This window comes from Carcharhinus amblyrhynchos, chromosome 6 (assembly GCF_965287045.1).
Source record: "Carcharhinus amblyrhynchos chromosome 6, sCarAmb.v2.hapA, whole genome shotgun sequence".
Lineage (NCBI taxonomy): Eukaryota > Metazoa > Chordata > Chondrichthyes > Carcharhiniformes > Carcharhinidae > Carcharhinus > Carcharhinus amblyrhynchos.
Genome location: NC_137329.1, coordinates 40502890 through 40521152, shown reverse-complemented (window position 1 = coordinate 40521152; position 18263 = coordinate 40502890). Strand labels below are relative to the sequence as shown.

Genomic DNA, 18263 nt, shown 5'->3' with positions numbered 1-18263 from the left:
TTTGTCAGTGTCAACATTGTCACTGACGGTGAACATAGGCGTAAAATCACCCCAAGTGTCTTACTATTTGAATAGAATGTGTAAATTAACCTTTATCAGCCAATTATCCCTAACTTTATTGGCTCTAAAAGAACTAAATCCCACATTTTTATAGCATCTTTAACATGGGAAACATCCACCTTGCTGCACCAGAATTGGATCTGTGCGTATTCACTGGCACAGTGACACATGCGCTCGCAAACAGCAGTACCACCAGCACAAATATATCTGAATGCATATCTGGCCATAGTAGTGGATGAGTTTCAGAATAACTGCAGTAGATCATGGTTTACAACGGGACTGTTTGCAAAAACTCAGAATACAGCGATCAACTCTCAGCATAGTTACCCAGCAAGCACATCCTACATCCATGGGCTATGACTAACTTGGAAAAGTGATTGAGCAACTGACCTCATGGCATCTAGATCAGTACAGATCTAGATATATAGGAGTGCTCTCTGTACAACCACTCTGACTGCTAACATCAGCATAGGACTGGCTCAGGGGTCTCTGTGCTGCTCAGCTGCGTCCATCTCCTTCCAAGCATGTTGCAGGGCTCACCTTTCAGGGTGGTGTCATTTTAAAGAAAATAGTGTTGCCTTCATAGTGATTACTTCATATTGAACCACCTTCATTTCTGTAGCCATCACAAAGAGGGCCATGTCCTGAGCTGTTCTGTTACTTACCCACAAGCCTGTACTACAAATTTGTTTTACCTTTGCTTTATTTTTGTGTGTCATTTCTATGGCCCTCTTCCTTCAACTTTGGGTAACGGCTACAAATGTGTTGAAATTACTTTTGAACCTTCCATAAGGTTCCAAGAAGTGTTGTTGCCTTTCCACTTTTTGCCTAGCCCTCAATTTTCTGCTCCACCATTAGTGTCAGTCTACTACATTCCCAAATCTACAGCTGTAGCTGTGCCTAATGGTGTTAATTATCTGACCTCAGTTAAATGCGTGCATTTACTTTACTTCAGATATGTTTTGATCCCATTTCTAACTACCTGAGAAGAAATTGCATCTGTTTCAGAAAATATACCCTAGTTTATAGATGAGCCATTCAGATAAGAAAATCCCAAGTTTATTCCTCACTGTTTATATGTTTGTTGATCACAGCTGAGTCGACATTCAATGGATGATATAACTGGCACCAGTGACCTTGAACTAGGCAAGGAGTAAAAATGATCAGTCTGGTTCTTGCTTGCCTGATAATCTTGTGCGTAAGAATAGATATTGGGTGAGCTATTGGTAGGTGCCGGGTCCTAGTGATGAGACCAAAAATAGCCCTAAATTAACAGCTTCATTTCAAGAGGAACCAAGAAAGAGAAACAAATATATTAAACAAATATGCTGAACAAAGGGAATATGTAACTCTACACAAGCTAAACTTTATATTCATAGATCTATACCAAACCTTTATAGATATATGGTTCTTGAAAATTGTACTTCCGTACATGTATTCTCAAGTTGTGCATCTAGGATTATTCTAATGATTTCATAAGCATTTACCCCCTAATCTGTACACTGACATCTATTCTTTAGAGTAAAACATGAAGACACCACCTAGAATTGACTTCAACCAACAATAGGAAAATGTGATAAAAAGCCAACACAGACCTTTGTTTTTGAGGTTTATTATAGTGCTGTACCATTATAGCTGCTTTATCTTTCAGCTTTTTATTTTCAGTAACTATAGCAGGAAACTCAAAAGCAGAGGAGGATGACAGAAAATGAAGAATAATTTTACTACGCAGTTGCTACTTTGACATATGCTTAACACTTGCATTTCTATCACAAGGGCTAGAATATGATCAGAAGATGCTGGGGTGCAAAGCATGGCTAGTTATAATGTTGCTTTCTGGCAAGTATACAGTGTTTACTGCTGAGCAATTGCCAAGTTAATCGGACTTCGATTTACTTACCATATGGCTTAGGTGAGAATAGCCCTGGAGTCAGCATAAAAAGTGTCAATATTCCTGGTATAGAAATTTCTCTTGTAGCTGGAAAAACAGCCCCACTTGACAAATTGGCTGCCACCACTGTATTGCCATCCAAGTAACTGACCAATGAGTAAGGGCCTTTTCCCAGCACTGCAGGAAGAAAAATAGATTCAGTTTCATTTAGAAAATTAGTGTATTGTAAATGTGAACTTCAACTGTACCTGCAGTACAGGTACTTTTTTGCTGACTTGGCATCATTCATTTTAATGTTGTAAGTTAAAAATAACCAGGGGACACCAGGGAGAGTGGGACCAGAGAATCCCAATGCTGGTGAATAGCATACCACTTCTTGCCGCTGAGAAACAAGTGTCTGGGAAGCCAGAGAATTCCCCCAGATGCGTTTGTTCATTTTTTTCCTGACCTCTGGTTATTATTCCTCTTTAAACACTTGGCTTGTCTAAAGAATCAGATTTAATTGACTTTTTATTCTTGACATTTTTCCGTCCCAAATTTTTCTGTAAATAATGGAATCTTTTATTTTCCAAGCCTTTTTGTTTTACACTTTGATGATTTGTTAATAAAACTTCCTATGTTGGCTACATTCAAACTAAATAAAAGCGGAATGTCTATCATTTGAATAAAATGGATGCTGTGCCATGAGGAGCATCTAATGTAATTTAGTATACTTCTAAGATGGGCTGGAAGTGGATCAAGAACAAGGCGCCACATTTATTCTCTATAATTGCATGAACCAAAGTTTGAAAAGAATATCCTTTTTAAATTAATTTATAGAATATGGGCTTCATTGACATGGCCAGCATTTGTTGCCCATCCCTAATTGTCTTTGAGCAGGCAGTGGTGAACTGCTTTCTTGAACCATTTGAGGTAGGTACACCCACAGTGCCGTTAATAGAAGCAATTCCAGGCTTTTGACCCAGCAACAGCGAAGGAACGGCTAATATGTATCCAAGTCAGGATGGTGAGTGACTTGGAGGAGAATCTCCAGGCGGTGGTGTTTCCAGGTACCTGCTGCCTTTGTCTTTTAAGATGGTTGTGGTTGTGGCTTTGGAAGGTGTTGCCTAAAGAACCTTGGTGAGTTCCTCCCATCTTGTAGATGGTACACACATCTAAGCAAATATGTGTACACAATACATCAGGTCCGAAAAGTTAGAAATCAAAACTAACATTTACACAACAATTTATGAAGTGTTTATAAGTGCTCAATGTTCCTGTTGTACTTTTGAGTATTTTATGTAATTTATGCAAAATGTTCAGACACCAGTTTGTTTTTTAAAAAAAATTTTACGTAATGAGGTTGTATCCAACACTGATTTTCAAATCTCCTGTACAGAAAACACTTAGCCCCCTCTAGGGGCTCACTCTTGTTGATAATCAAGTGGCTTCTCTTTATTCAGGCATTAGCGTTCTGACAAACAGGCATGATGTGTAAATTCATTAATTTTTTTTATTTCATTTAGCGGTCTTAAACTCATGCATGCACATAGTGAGCAGTTCATCCACTGTTTGGTGTAAAACAATTGGGTTTGTTCTTTGTGTGTGAAGAACAATCCTTCAACTGAACTGACCACCCAGCTAAGTAATTTGTCTTTAATTTTACAGCTGGAGGAATGCAAAACATATCCCTATTTGTTGCAAAGCAAATTCTGAAATTTTAGACAGAGAATGTATAATTGTGAAGTGAGTCCATTACATGTTAGCATGTTCCACAAATATGTTCATGTTACATATCTTTCTACTGGCATTGTAAATCAAAGGCACACAGCAGATTGAGAAGACTTCACAAATGTTAACATCAAATTTTGGCAAAGATCAGTTATTTATGAAGCTTGCAGATGCCATAACTAAATTTTAACCACTTTACTGCATCCTAAGGAATCTATAATATGAATATAAAAGCAAAATACTGCTGATGCCAGAACTACAAAATATAAACAGAAATTGCTGAAAATACTCAGATGTTCTTTCAGCACTTGTGGAGAATGAAAGTTCTTCGGTTGGGATTCTTTGGCTGTTCATGATAGCAGGATTGTTTGGTCCCATTGGCAGAGCATTCCCTGCTGTGGGTTTCTTGACAGCATGGTGTGGTTTTAAATGAGAATTCCCATCGACATTGGCAGGGCCAGAGGACTCTGCCACCAGCAAACTGCACATCACCTCCTGCTATCGAGGAAAAGCTGAGCGTAGGCCAGAGAATCTTGCCCATCATCAGAACTAGGAAAAATATAACGATTTGAATGGGTGAACTGTGGGAGACAGGGGAGGGTCAGAAGAAGAACAGAACTGAAGGTAGAGTGCAGGGCAGGAGAGATTAAAAGGTTTCAATGTGCAATACCAAAGAGGACAGTAATGCAGCAAATAGAGAAACAAATGATGTGTCTGGAGGAGGTGTAAATAGCACAATCCTGAATAACCAAAAGCAATGTTAAGGAAATAAGAGAAAAATGAGAGAAGAAGGATAGGATAGAGGTGGAGAGGCTCTTTCTGCTCAGAAAGGACAGTAGGGCTAGAGGCCATAGCCTCAGGATAAAGGGGGGTGCGGTTTAGAATGGAGTTGAGGAGGAACTTCTTCACTCAAAGGGTGGTGAATCTCTGGATTTCTCTGCCCGTTGAAGTGGTGGAGGCTGCCTCGCTAAATATTTTTAAGACGCGGGTTGATAGGTTTTTGATAGGCAAGGGGATTAAGGGTTATGGGGAGAGGGCGGGAATGTGGAACTAAGCCACGACAGATCAGCCATGATCTTATTGAATGGCGGGGCAGGCTCGAAGGGCTAGATGGCCTACTCCTGCTCCTATTTCTTATGTTCTTATGTTCTTAAGCCAAACCAGCAAAGAGAAAGAAAACAAAATGGGGCCGGAAGTTATGTTCTAAAATTGTCAAACTCAATGTTCAATCCAGAGGACTACAAAATGTCGAGGCGAAAAATGGGGTGTTGTTCTTTAAGCTTTGCTGGAATATTGCAGACAGCTAAAGTACGATTATGGTAGAGAATATAAATGACATGTACCTGGAAGCTAGGGATCATGATTATGGAATGAATGGAGGTGTTTCACAAAATGGTCACTGAGGTAACTCCTCAGAGGCTGGTGTCCCTTCACCAGATCCCTTCTATTTACAAACAAAATTTCACTCCAAAGAGTGCTTCAGATACAAAGTCAGAAACTGGACTGTCAGTAGCCCTGATACTCCTCAACATGCATGCAAGTGAGTCTCTCTGATTGGGCAGGCAATCATTACATCAATCAGGGAGCTCATACTCCAAAAGGCCCACCTCATGGGGTTTGTTGAGGTTATTACAGCCACCTAGTTGCATTTTGATTCCCTCAGACGTACAGGAGATCACATTGAGAAGCAAATACAGCTGGGGATTCTCCCCATGGTAGTTGAAAGAGCTCATTCTTATGCCTGTTCTATTTCCTGTACTCACTTATTCCCCTCCCTCCCATAACTATGATGGGATTCTCCTTGTACTCACTTTTCATCCCCCAGCCTCGAAATTCAAAGGACCATCCTGTACTATTTCCACCACCTCCATCATGATGCCATCCTGCCCAGCTTGGGTCTCTGTCTGTGTGGAGTTTGCACATTCTCCTCATGTCCACATGGGTTTCTCCGGGTGCTTCAGTTTCCTCCCACAGTCCAAAGATGTGCGGGTTAGATTGATTGGCCACGCAAATAAAATTGCCCCTTAGTGTCCTGAGATGCATAGGTTAGAGGAATTAGTGGGTAAAATATGTAAGGATATGGGGGTAGGGCCTGGGTGGGATTGTGGTCGGTGCAGACTCGATCGGCTGAATGGCCTCTTTCTGTACTGTAGGATTTCTATGATTCTATATCTTCCCCTCTCCTTTCAGGATTCGGAAGGAACCATTTCCTTCCTTATACCTTGGTTCCCACCTCAATCAACACTAACATCCTTCGCTCCTACAACACAAAACAGGCTACATCTGCCCTTTGGCCTCTTCCCTTCTTACTGTCCAAAGCCACAAACAGTCCTTCCAGTGAAATAGTAACTTAGTTAGACTTCTTTCATTTTAGTATACATTTCAGTAAATATTTTAGTATACAATTTAGTATACATTTTAATGTACTGTATCCACTGCTCACAATCTTTTCTTTTCTACATTCAAACACAATTCTTTAAAACTTATTAATAACTGTTTGTCCATCAGTATATTCTATCCCTACAACTTGAACAGTAACTCTCGGAAATGCAGGAAGTACATTTAATCAAAATGTTGGAAAAACCTTGCACATAACTTACCATCATAAAACTGAACCTTACCTCTGTTGTAATATTCACAATCATAAGCTGAAAGAAAGGAAAAGTGCAAATCACTAATGCTGAACAATTGCCATATAGTGTAGCCCAATTTCTAACAACTGAACGTAATATTTCTAAATTCATAGATCCTTGGGGCCAAATGAACTCACGCAGGCAAACAGGGGGTATCACAGTGGTGATCCCAAGGGTTGTCATTCACTTAAAGGTAGGGAGCCTGCCTCTACAAGATTCCAGCCCACCCAAAGGGCAGGTAGTTCTGCAGTCTTGGCAATGCCACCATTAAAGATACATATTGTTGAGACTGAAAGGAGAGGAAAGAGTTCCTAAGGCTAAGCAGATAAACCTTTCAGTGGCAGTGTAACAGACGCAGAGATGGCCATTGCTGTTGGCAGACCCTCTTCTTGGGCCATAAAGCCTCAGAAAAGAATACCCTCCTCCTCCACCACCTGCCCCCAGGGAAGCTGCGGCAAATCTGCCTTGATGTAACTGGGGGACACACCATGCAGCAGTGGGACATTCCAATGCTGGTAAAATGCTAAAATGCTAACATAAAATGGCAATATAATCAATATAGGTTAGTAACTTTAATTGGCTACCATCTTCCAATGATCTGAGCTGCTGCCAATCCAGCCTTTAGTAAGATCCCATTGTGTCAGGATCATATCAGGACCCCTCATGATACCTTACATTATCATTTTACCACCCCTCCCACTTCATCTTCAAAGGGCTGGTAAAACTCTTATATATCCTTAAGAATTTCTGTGGAAAGTGTAGAAAACAAGTTCCACTTTCTCATTGCTCCTCCAAAGAGCCCCACAGTCAAAAGCAACATACTATAAGAGCAAATGAAAATGGGCAATAACATTCATAGGCTTCATGTCAGCACTTTTGTGACTCAAGGGGCAATGAATTTGGAAGGTGTAGGTCCCTGCTTGAGTGCTGGGGTGGCGAGGGGGAAAACTGTCCTCCTATAGTTACTGTACTTACGGCAGATTGTGGGGGTTCTCCAATCAATTGCAATTCCATGTTGACAGCACGCATGAGCGTATGCTAATACACCGGTACAGAAACACTCACAGTCTCCACCACGATTACAGGCACATGTATCTGACAAGCAGTTGGAATAAAACCAGGTGGCATCAACCTGAATCATTGAAAAGAAAAACATATTAAAACACAAAAAGATCGGGTGCTTTACAAGATAGGTTATTAAACAAGACTGGGAGAGTCAATTAATACAACAATATCTTCTTTGCCAACCAGTTCAGATTTTGGCTGTGCCGCCATTAACTGGTTAGAGTTTCCATGTATCGAGAAAACTGTTTTCCAAAATCAACAGAGTTGTCATTGTTATGTTTTAAAGATACAAGATTGTGATTATATACATTGACAATAATAACAAGTTTACCTTTATAGTTTGCCTGTTAGCTACCTGATATAAACCTTATAGTGTTGACCCTCCAGTCATTAGGACCAGCAAGTTGATATTGCCCATTGTTCCTCAGGTATTATTCGTTTCCAATTCACAACCTCCCTTTTACACTCTCCTCGAAAAACCCACCTTTAGATCATTCTAATCTTGTTGAAAACCATATGAAAATCTTCATCTTCTCTCAGATCCACTGAATAGGGTGTTATCTACCAGTTTCTATGTTTGAACCACCAAAAGGCCTCATCCTGCCACTGTTGGTACTCAACCAGTGTCCTGCGGGGGAGTCAATGGCCATGATTCTCCTATCCCACTGCGCTAATGTTTTAGTGCAGTGGGCCAGGGGAGTCTTGTGTCAGCCGATTCATGGGCCCGTGCGTATGTTCACTCCCTGCCTCCCAGTGCCAGATTTCTGGCAGCGTCAGATCCACCGGAAATAGCAAGGAGGTGCAAAGACCATTTAAATGGTCACTTGCATATAATTTAAATGTGGTTAACGCACCCGGGATTGAAGTCTCTGGACTCATATCATCTCTCTACAGCCTCCCCCCAGCCAGACTGGTTCACCCCAGCAGGGTTTAGAGTAGCTCCCCACTAACAGGAAACTAGCAGCCCAATCCCACTGAAGAGGGGTCAATCAGGACCCACCAGAGAATCAGGCGGCCGGGGGATATTGGCACCTTGGCAGTGCCAGTCTATGGCCCCTGGCCCAAGGGGCACCTTGGCACTGCCCATCAGGCATGGAGCAGTGCCAAAGGGGGGGTGTGTAAGGGGTGGGGCCTAGAGGGCGATTGGTCAGGGTGAGAGGTCCCACTGCCATCTGCATAGGGATTGGTGGGGAAAGGAAGGAGAGCAGCAATCGGTGCAGACTAGGGAAATGGGTGTCAGGACTGTGGGGGTGGCTGGAGGTTGGGGCAGGCCGAGGATGAGGTGTAGGGTTGGTCCAGAAATAATCGGGGGTGGGCGGGCAGCGATTGAGCCAAGAGGGGGTAGAGAGCCGACGTTGTGGGAGTCACAGGGCTGGCCAACAATCAGGAAGCCATCAGTGCAGGGCCACTGTGCATTCACCAATCTCAGCACTGTCAGATCGGCACACGTGCAGTAACCTGCTCAATGCACCGATTTCAGCTTCTCTAGCAGGAATGGTAGGAATAGCGGCAATGCCCCTAGTTTTTAATGATATTCATGCTGGTGGCCTCTGCAGTGCACAGAGTGTGAGAGATTCTTCTCTGAACTGCCTCTGAAAAAAACTGCCTGAATTACTCCAGTTTTCATGCAAATTTGACACTTGGAATTTCTTTGGGAGAATTCCACTCAACATGTGGAGTGCCTGAAAAGAAAATGCTGCCAGGTTTGCTTGAAGGCTTCCCGGAAGTCCCTTGAACAAAGATGCAAGCATTTCATACCAGTGGGTGCTCCCCAGCAGAGGTGGTTTGTGGATCCCATCAGTTTTCCAGCCCTCTGTCACAAACATTAAATTTGTCTATCATTTCCAGACTGAAAATCCCAAGTATCTCCAGCCTTCAGTCTTTGCCCTGAACTCTTGCCTCTAACATTGGGCCAAGATTTTCCCTGAGCTGGGAGGGGAGGGGGAGGAGGCACAGATTCGGGAAATTTTCCACCTTGTAGCACTTGCCTCAGGAAAAAATGCCCTGGCTGACAGAATCCTCAATCAATGTTGGAATCCTCATCCTGGCATGGGTGGAGGGGACGGTGCGTGCAGGCTAGGCCCCCCCAACTTGGAGCAGCTAGAGGGGGCTCCCGAATGCTGAGATGGGCTGGTTAAAAGGCCTGCCTTGGTTCTCCGATATTTCATTCCAACAGCCTACCCCTCACTCCACACACCACTCAATCCCCACCCACTCCTCATGCCCATCCATTGCCAACTCATGCTAATCCACGTCTCTGCACCTGTTCCTAATGGCATCTCATGCCTTCCATGTCAACCCATGCCCCCATTCATCCCTATGATCCCCGATATTCTGTATGTCAATTTATTCTGCCCCACATCCCATCCTTTGCCTTTATATCCTTCATGCCAACTCATCCAGTATCCACCTGGGCAGACCTCAAATGGGGTGACCTGAATAAGATAAGGCCTGATTGGAACACTGTATAGTTTAATCACAATTTCCTCTTTTGGGCATGTAGTCAATCTTTATTGCTATGTATTGGGTGGAAAACCCCTCGTGTATTAAGTTTAATTTTAGGAGGAGAAATGGAAGTGAGCAGTCAGCCCAAAATTACAGAATAATTCAATAAACCATAAGCTGAATATTTGATCAGTTTGCATTGAGTTTCAGATTGCAGGCACACTGCCGAAGAAAAGGAGCTGAACTTCACCTGACCTTTCCTGATTCCCGAGAGGCAGCATGAAACATGGGAACCATTTCTACTGATTTCTGAGTATCCAACATCAACATAAAAATTCATTTTGTCAGGTATTATTGAATAGCTGACAAACACATCTAAAGAAAGCTGAATTGTCCAAAATAACTAACGAAATAGGACAATGTGAGTGGAATCAGCTGCCATCGGTGGTGGTAGAGGCGAACTCACCAGGGTCTTTTAAAAGACTTCTGGATGAGTACATGGGATTCAATGGGATTGGGAGTTATAGATAGTTCTATGGCCTGGTGGGTATGGATATGATTGGCGCAACTTGTGGGCTGAAGGGCCTGTTTGTGCTGTAGTGTTCTATGTTCTAATTCTATTCTGTCAGTGCTGTTATGTCAGTTTATTAAGGATTCCTTTTCATTTTTCACTACTTTCTTGGAATGAAAGAATTTGGGACAAGTATAGTATTTAGGATGGTATAATGTAGCAACTGTAGAAATAGGACAATTACATCAATCAAGTAAAAAACCTATTTGCTCTATGCACACTACCATTACACAAGGTCTGAGACCACAGCTGGTACTGTTGGTAACAAGAGAAAAAGCTTCGATCAGCACTCACCACTGGGTGGCAGAGCTCAAAAACGTCAGACAATAATATTCCACACTCCTTCTTAGCAAACGGCTCCCTGAGTGGGTTCATGCTGCAAGGATTACGGATATCAGGGCTGTTCGTACACTGGAAAAAATTAAGTAACTGTTATGAGAGTTTACTAATAAAGCAAACAGGGTGCATTTGCTACTCTTTTTTTCAGCCTGAAATCAAATAGCGCACTGATAAACTAAACAACTAAAATTTCAAAAGGTACGAAAGAAACTCAGATTTTACATATGCTGTAGCCAATTCTAACTCACTCAATATAGCATAAAGAAATTGACAGTGACCTCAAATTGCACTGCTGAAATAATTCACTGTGTTATTTACACTTTCAATCCACCTATGACTATTTTGTCCAGGGAGTTAAAAGAACTTAATAGCCTCCCACCCTTTTCTACCATTCACCCCTGTTTCTAACAGACACGATTTGTAAATTGTGATCCTGTAACAAAGATGGACTTGAGTGATTTTCAAGCAAAATTACTGGCTACCAGGAGGCAGGAAATAGACCATTTAAAAGCACACGCACCTCTCAATCTTTGGATCAGTGGATCTAAATGAATGTGACTGTGCCTTGACTGAAGAAGTAATTTTAATCAAACCCACCTATTTATACCCCATTAGCTTTCACTCTCCATGGGGTAGATGAGGGTGGGTTGGGAAGGGAACATTCCTGCCTGGTGATTGTCATGCAGTGTCTGTTCATCCATTGTCATAGCGTCTGCATGGTCTCGCCAATGTACTATGCCTCAGGACATTCTTTCCCTGTCAGGGCACACTTCAGTAGTCCAGGGCATTCACTCTCTGATCTTCAGGTAAGTGTTCTCCAAGGCGGCCTTCACATGACAAAGCAGAATCGCGGAGCAGAAACTAATAGCCAAGTTCCACATGCATGAGGACAGCCTCAACCAGGATCTTGGGTTCATGTCACAATACATGTAATCCCCACCATTTTGCCCGGACTTGCAAAATCCTACTAATTGTCTTGGCTTGAGATAATTCACACCTCTTTAACCTGTGATTATCCCCCTCTCCACTTGCATTATCTGTACCTGTAAAGACTCACATTCCAACCGCAATCTTGCAATTGCATTTCTGTCTATATATGCCATGTTAGTGAACCCAACTCTCCATTCACCTGAGGAAGGGGCATCACTCCGATTGCAAATAAACATGTTGGACTTTAACCTGGTGTTGCGAGACTACTTACCAGTATTTGAAGAGTCTGCCCTTCAGGAGAGAGGACGTGATTGATCTGTACTGTTTGCTGTAGCAAGACTTTCAAGCTATGGGGTTTTAGTGGGTGCACATTCGCTCAGTTGGCAGGACAGCTAGTTCGTGCTGCAGAGCGATGCCAACAACGTGTGTTTAATTCCATAATGACTGAGGTTATTCACGAAGGCCACTCTTCTCAACCTTGCCTGCGGTGTGGTGATCCTCAAGTTAAATCAGCCCCAGTCAGCTCTCCCCCTCAAAAGGGATAACAGCCTATGGTCATCTGGGACTATAGTGGCTTTACTTACTCGGAGATGGATATACCTTGCCAAATTTAATAGATGACAGATAAAGTGCATGAAAAGGCATGCAATTTCATATCCTTTCCCATGGACAATAGGACCAGGTTGTCTGCTACACAGCCAATACTGCTTTCCTTCAGGTGTATGGAATAGTTGACTGCATGTGTGCAGATCAAAGAACTTATCCATAAACTGAAAGGGGTTACCTTCCCTTCAAGCAGTGTGTTCAAGATCCCTTCAAGTGATCATATCATCTGCACAGATATGTGCACACTTCCTGGTAATGCCATGATGCTCCATGAAAACATTTTTTGATTAGGAGCACCTAGTGCATAGATACCTGCTTGGGGCAAAGGGACATCCTCTTAACACCTAGTTACTGAAGTCTTTAAGTAACTCTTAGTCATCAGCACAACTGGTGAGACAAAACCATCACTGAACAAGTCATTGTGTTGTAAAGCAATATTTTCCAGTACTTGAACATATCCTTGGGGCAGCTTCACTATTGCACCCATTGTGTCCCAGCTGGCAATGGCCTGCTTTAAAATACAGACCAGCTATTGCAGCAGCCCAAAAATACCTAATATGTTCTGATCCTCAAGCTCTTGGGGATGGCACATCAAAGATAAAGTATTTAGTGGCAAGAGCCATTTGGAATAACTTCATGGTCTAGTATATTAATTCTTCTCCCACCTCATCAGCATTTCTCACATGAACAGTTCTTCAAAGATTCTTCACCAGTTATTGCACCCTCCAGTGATGAACTTCCAATCCAGGTTCAGCAGCTACTACTCTATCCACAAATCTAGATTTTCAGAAGATCTATTTTCTTCATGGATTCAAGAACTGTTGAGTGTTCAACAAGAGTAAATTTGACTCATCTATGAGTTACTGTCAATCAAACAGTCTGAAATTATAAAGATAGCTATGGGGGTAAAAGAAGTTGTGGGGAAGTAAATCTGAGTATCATCAGCATAAAAAAGGAACTGACCCCTTGCCTATATGGATGAGAAAAAGTAGGGAGTTGAGGACATACGCTTAGGTGCATATATACTTTTAAATGGAAACCAGATATATGGGCAAAAGAATAGAAAGATATGGGCAGGAATTCTCTGATGTCATACATCTTGGCACCACTGCCCAAGAGGATGGAGAATTTGGCATTCAGCCAAGATTCCAATTACTGCAGTGGGACTGGAGAATCCAGGCCGGCGGCAAAGTCTGAGAATACTGGCCATGTTGATTGGGTGAGAAAAGGTTAGGTTTGTGTGTGGTGTAAAGATCGGCATAGACCAGCTGTGCCAAGTGCCCTGTGTCTGTGTTGTAATATTCTATAAAACTCCAAAAATGAACGTGTATTTATGTACACCCAAGAAAGGGCCTTGTGTTGAAGGTTTTGTAGAAGTAAGTTGCTGTCTAGTCCTTTGCTACTGCTTTTCTATTATTTTTAATACCACTTCTGTAATTTATAGTCTAAATAATGATATGCATGTGCTGTTCCACTGATTCACTAGCCTGCTGGTGAAATTGAAAGTGACATCAACAGATTATTCTATGTTCGGAAGCATCAAAATCAACCAAACTCAATTCTGAACATCATCCAGCACCCAGACATTTCCCCATACTCCAGTCAAGTCACTAGTGAGCTGGGAACTTCAGTTTCTCTAATACTTATTTACCTCCACAGCTGTCCAGCTGTTCCCAAATTCTTGTGGGTTTGGTGATTCTATGTGATCTGGACTCCTCATTTCATTGGCAGTTTTCATGTCAAAATTTCCACAGAGCCCAGAGAGTTTTCCCTGCGGGAAAGTAAAAAAGTAGCACAGATACCACTTGGCAGAAATTCATGTAATCAATAAATTTTACTGATTATTGACTTGTTTTGGAATGATCCAGTAGCGTAAGCAAAGCGTATAATTAAGAAAAGCGTCCTATACCAGAATAGATCGTTTGCAAGTTTATTTTGTTGGCTTTGTGAATGGAACTCCTTCTCTGCCCTCAAAGTACTGTTCTCCTACGGGAATGTACAATCAGTTCTTCTTTCCAATTTTTAATTTAACCAATGGCTGATTGTGGTAGCCAGTTATTTGCAATTCTGAAATTTACTCAGCCATGTTTTAAGTGTAAATTAACATACTGAGGAAAAATATAGGTATGTCACAAATATCTGATCTCAATGGAATTTAAAACACATTGTGCCGTGGTGGTGGGTGGGGGTGGGTGGCAAAACAATGAAACTGAGGTAATAAATATTATCCTCAGTCTCAGATGTGCTAAAGGTCTAAATAAAGCAAGTTGTCAATGTTGGAAAAAAAACTATAGGCGGAATTTTCCTAAAAATGATGTCAATCAGTTACTGACTGAAAGTCGATGTGTTTCTCCCCAGAAACACAGCTAGGTTTTCACTCCAGATCTTCTGACATTTAGCCAAAATAAAAGCAGAGGTGGTGGGGGGGGGGGGGGGGGGTGTTTTGCACTGTGATTCCTGAGGGGCAGGGCCTAAACACACTAGCAAGACTGGCTCCACAGAGATCAGCGTGCCTGGATCTCTGATGCTACACAAGTATCAGAGATAAACAGTGGTGTGTCTTTTGTGCATTTTTTTTGTAGCTTACATTGTGGAATTGAATTAATCAACCATAGGCTTGTTTTCATAAGTTAAAAAGCACCAAAATAGTGATTTGCATACTTTTCTGTATTTTTATGGCTACTCAAGTAACCTGAGGGTGGTGGGGTCAGAAGGATGATGATGTGATTTGGGGCGGGACTTGGTGCACCAGAACCAGGGTGGGGTGTGACATCATCAAAGGGCCTTGGCACAGAGGGCCCCCAAAGCATAAGTAGTCCTCAGCCAGATCACCCCACCTCCACCACCTCACATCATTGCCAGCTTTGAGGCATCAGTGCCTCCACTGCAATGCAGGCACAACACTTCCCCCCTCCCCCACCATCACCACTTCCCTCCCAAACAATGGGAACCCCCTTCTCCCCTCCATCCCAGAGGAGTTCCCTAAAGGCCTTGCTCCTGGCCTAGTCTCTTGCCTTGCTCCTGGTCCCACCCTAGTAGTGTCAACTTGGCCCTGCTGTCTGCTTTTTAAATTCTGTACAGCTTGTACCAATCTTACAAGCGATTGCGATTTTTTGTTTTTTAGTTTTGCGAAGAGTATAGTAATGGATCATCTCCCTGAGAGGATAAGGGTGAATGGCAATTGGCTTGTGTGAATTGGATTTAGCTGTCAGGTGACTGCACTGCATAAAAGTGGAAATTTGAAATATTGTATTGTGATGTCCTAACTATGCAGGATTTTAAACCGCGTATGAACATACAATTTCACAAGAAGGAGTTTAAGATATAAAGTTTTATGCATAATGCTTCTTACCTGCCATTTAGGTCCAATCTGCACATGTACTGTTGTCCTTTGGTCCCATAGTACAGTAATTTCTTCAACCGGGAAATGTATGACAGTGAAAATACCTGCTTTCCATATGTGTACAATCTGCTGCATGTCTGTGATGCTGGAGGGACTCTGAGAAGATTAATTTAATGAAAAATAATAAATAAGAAAACATATAATGTACACTGGATTTTATTGGTCACCAGTGAAAAATGGTCAAATAGGCAATATGCATTTAGTACTACTGATGAACAAATTACTTTTATTTAATACTAATGCACATTAATTCTAATTAACAATGACTCAATTTTAAAATCTAAATATATTTCATTAAAAATCAATCGTAGTGACTATGGCATTGGCTATAGTCCATTATAAAGATAGAAGCCAAGAAAAAGTACTACTTTAAGTACATAAATCTTTGGTAAGTCCATAAAATGTTATTGCGAATCAGGGTTCAAAAAAATCAGCGTTCAAACTGACCCAATGTTGACCTAAATCCTAAAACACCCCTATTATCACCCTTTTAACCCGTTTTTGCACGTTTACCACGTGGCAAGTAAATTACCTTTTAGTTAAAGAATTCCGCGAATAAATCATTGTCGTTACAGTAGAAATTAAAACACAAATTAATTTTTAATAAAGCTTTTTAATAAACAAAACAACAACAGTTTATTTATTAAAAAAGTGATTGAGTGTTCCTTGCATTTTGCTAGCTGCGAGTGAAATCTAGAATGCTTCTGAGTTGGAGGATCTTTAGCAGTTTGTTCCATTTTAATCTAAGAAAACACAAAATTATGTCACCAAAAATTTTTCAGTTCCCCGGAAAGAGCAAAAAAAGGGCTCCAATGATTCATTGCATTATATCTGAATTCGCGCTAAATCGGGGCATGTAAACTTGGGGTTTCACTGTACAAATGGTTTTATCTTGTCTATTCTGCTCTCCTACTTACCGTGTTCCCACTGTCATCATCAAACACCAAGGAAGTGTGACCAACTGAGACAGACAGAGCTTTGCGACAAATGGCTCCACTCCCATAACAGTCAATATTTTCAGTAATGATGGACAGCCTTAAAGTCCCAAGACTCTGCCAGAAAAAAGATGTCCTTTTATACATGTATGTAGAGTGTCATTTACTGTGAAATGGCTTACATATCAAACACAAACATTTTTTTATTGGTTTCAGATTTGGCACAAAAAAAGGAAGTATTTTTTAAAATGGTGACAGTGTGTTGTGATCTTCTAGTGCTTGATGTAAACATAAGAACCAAAGCAGCCTATTTATTCCAACAACATTGCTCCCTCATCCAGGTCCCTTCCTTACAGAAAAGGGAAATCTTTTTCCATTGCTAAGCAATGGAATGTAATATGTATCTAATGAGAACTTGGGGTGCACATGAGCAGAAGTAAGTCTGTTGGGCCATTCAATTAGATCATGATGGCTCTGGATGGGAAATTTGTGGGAGTTGTGGATAAAGATATTATGCAAGCAGTAACCAGTTGGACATGAGCATATTGACAATCCTATTATATTCAAAGTAGAAAAATATACAAGTTTGTTTGATTTGAATATTTTCACATTCTTTTCTCCTTTGGAGAATGGTGTGGAGCATTGGAGGGTTTTGCAGGCTAGTTAACAACCTACTTTGAGCTGCCTGAACACCCCTTCCATGACCAACAGGCATCTACCATAGAGGCAGGAGTTTTATTAACTGAGTGATTCAGTCTCCATTCAATAGATATATCCAGTTAATTTATGATAATGAAAACTATGTCTGTGTTATTCATGAACAACTATATGCCAGATGAAAATGATTTGAAATCTTGTGCCCACCTACATTTTATCTGTTCCTATCTTGTAGGAAAAATTAGTGTTTTAAACATTATACAATTAATATGGTTTATAAAGAATTTAACCTTTACTAAAATGAACCTTTACCTTAACCAGGTAAACTTTGCAAGCGCTAATAAAATCATAAAGAACTCCATCAAAAGTCTTGTAATGGCGGTCTCCATATGCTGTACACATTGAAGGACAGGGTTGGAATGTGCACTGGAAGGTCCCCTGCTGGCAAACACTAAAAGGTATGTTATCAATAAGGATTAACTTACGCAAATACTTGCACAATTACATTCAGTGTTTTGCTACTTAAACAGAAGTTTTCTTTTATACTTAGACGAGAACATTGTTTAATTTTAATGTCATTGCATCTATTTTATTAAAGCATTTGTTGTAAATATGTATGAGCTCACTAAATGCTAAATCTCTAATTTCTACAGCAACCAAACATACAAACCTGTTCAAGCCTGCTTTGCCATTCAATAAAACCGTGGCTGATTTGTTTGTGTTTCAAGCTCCACTTTCCCATCTATCCCTTTGATTCCCTTGTCTAACAAGAATTCAGTAAGAAGTTTCACAGCACCAGGTTAAAGTCCAACAGGTTTATTTGGAATCACGAGCCTTCAGAGTGTTGTTCCTTCATGAGCTGAGTTCAGAGGTAGGTTTCACAAACACGGCATACATAAAGACTCAATTGCAAGATAATGGTTGGAATGCAAGTTTCAAGTAATCAAATCTTCACAGGTATGGACGATGTGAGTGGGGAGAGAGGTAATCACAGGTTAAAGAGGTGTGAATTGTCGCA

General features: G+C 41.3%; 1 protein-coding gene across 1 annotated transcript in view; it reads right to left on the bottom strand.

The window, feature by feature from the left end:
• otog (otogelin) overlaps nt 1-18263 on the bottom strand; it is a 248022-nt gene that overhangs the window by 104406 nt on the left and 125353 nt on the right. Inside the window, exons 25-32 of the mRNA XM_080189956.1 lie at nt 17558-17696; nt 16571-16705; nt 15603-15749; nt 13902-14021; nt 10670-10786; nt 7270-7426; nt 6283-6309; nt 1961-2128 (exon numbers count right to left, since the gene is read on the bottom strand). Of these exons, the coding sequence (XP_080046082.1) occupies nt 1961-2128; nt 6283-6309; nt 7270-7426; nt 10670-10786; nt 13902-14021; nt 15603-15749; nt 16571-16705; nt 17558-17696 (1010 nt within the window). The remainder of the gene's footprint in view (nt 1-1960; nt 2129-6282; nt 6310-7269; nt 7427-10669; nt 10787-13901; nt 14022-15602; nt 15750-16570; nt 16706-17557; nt 17697-18263) is intronic.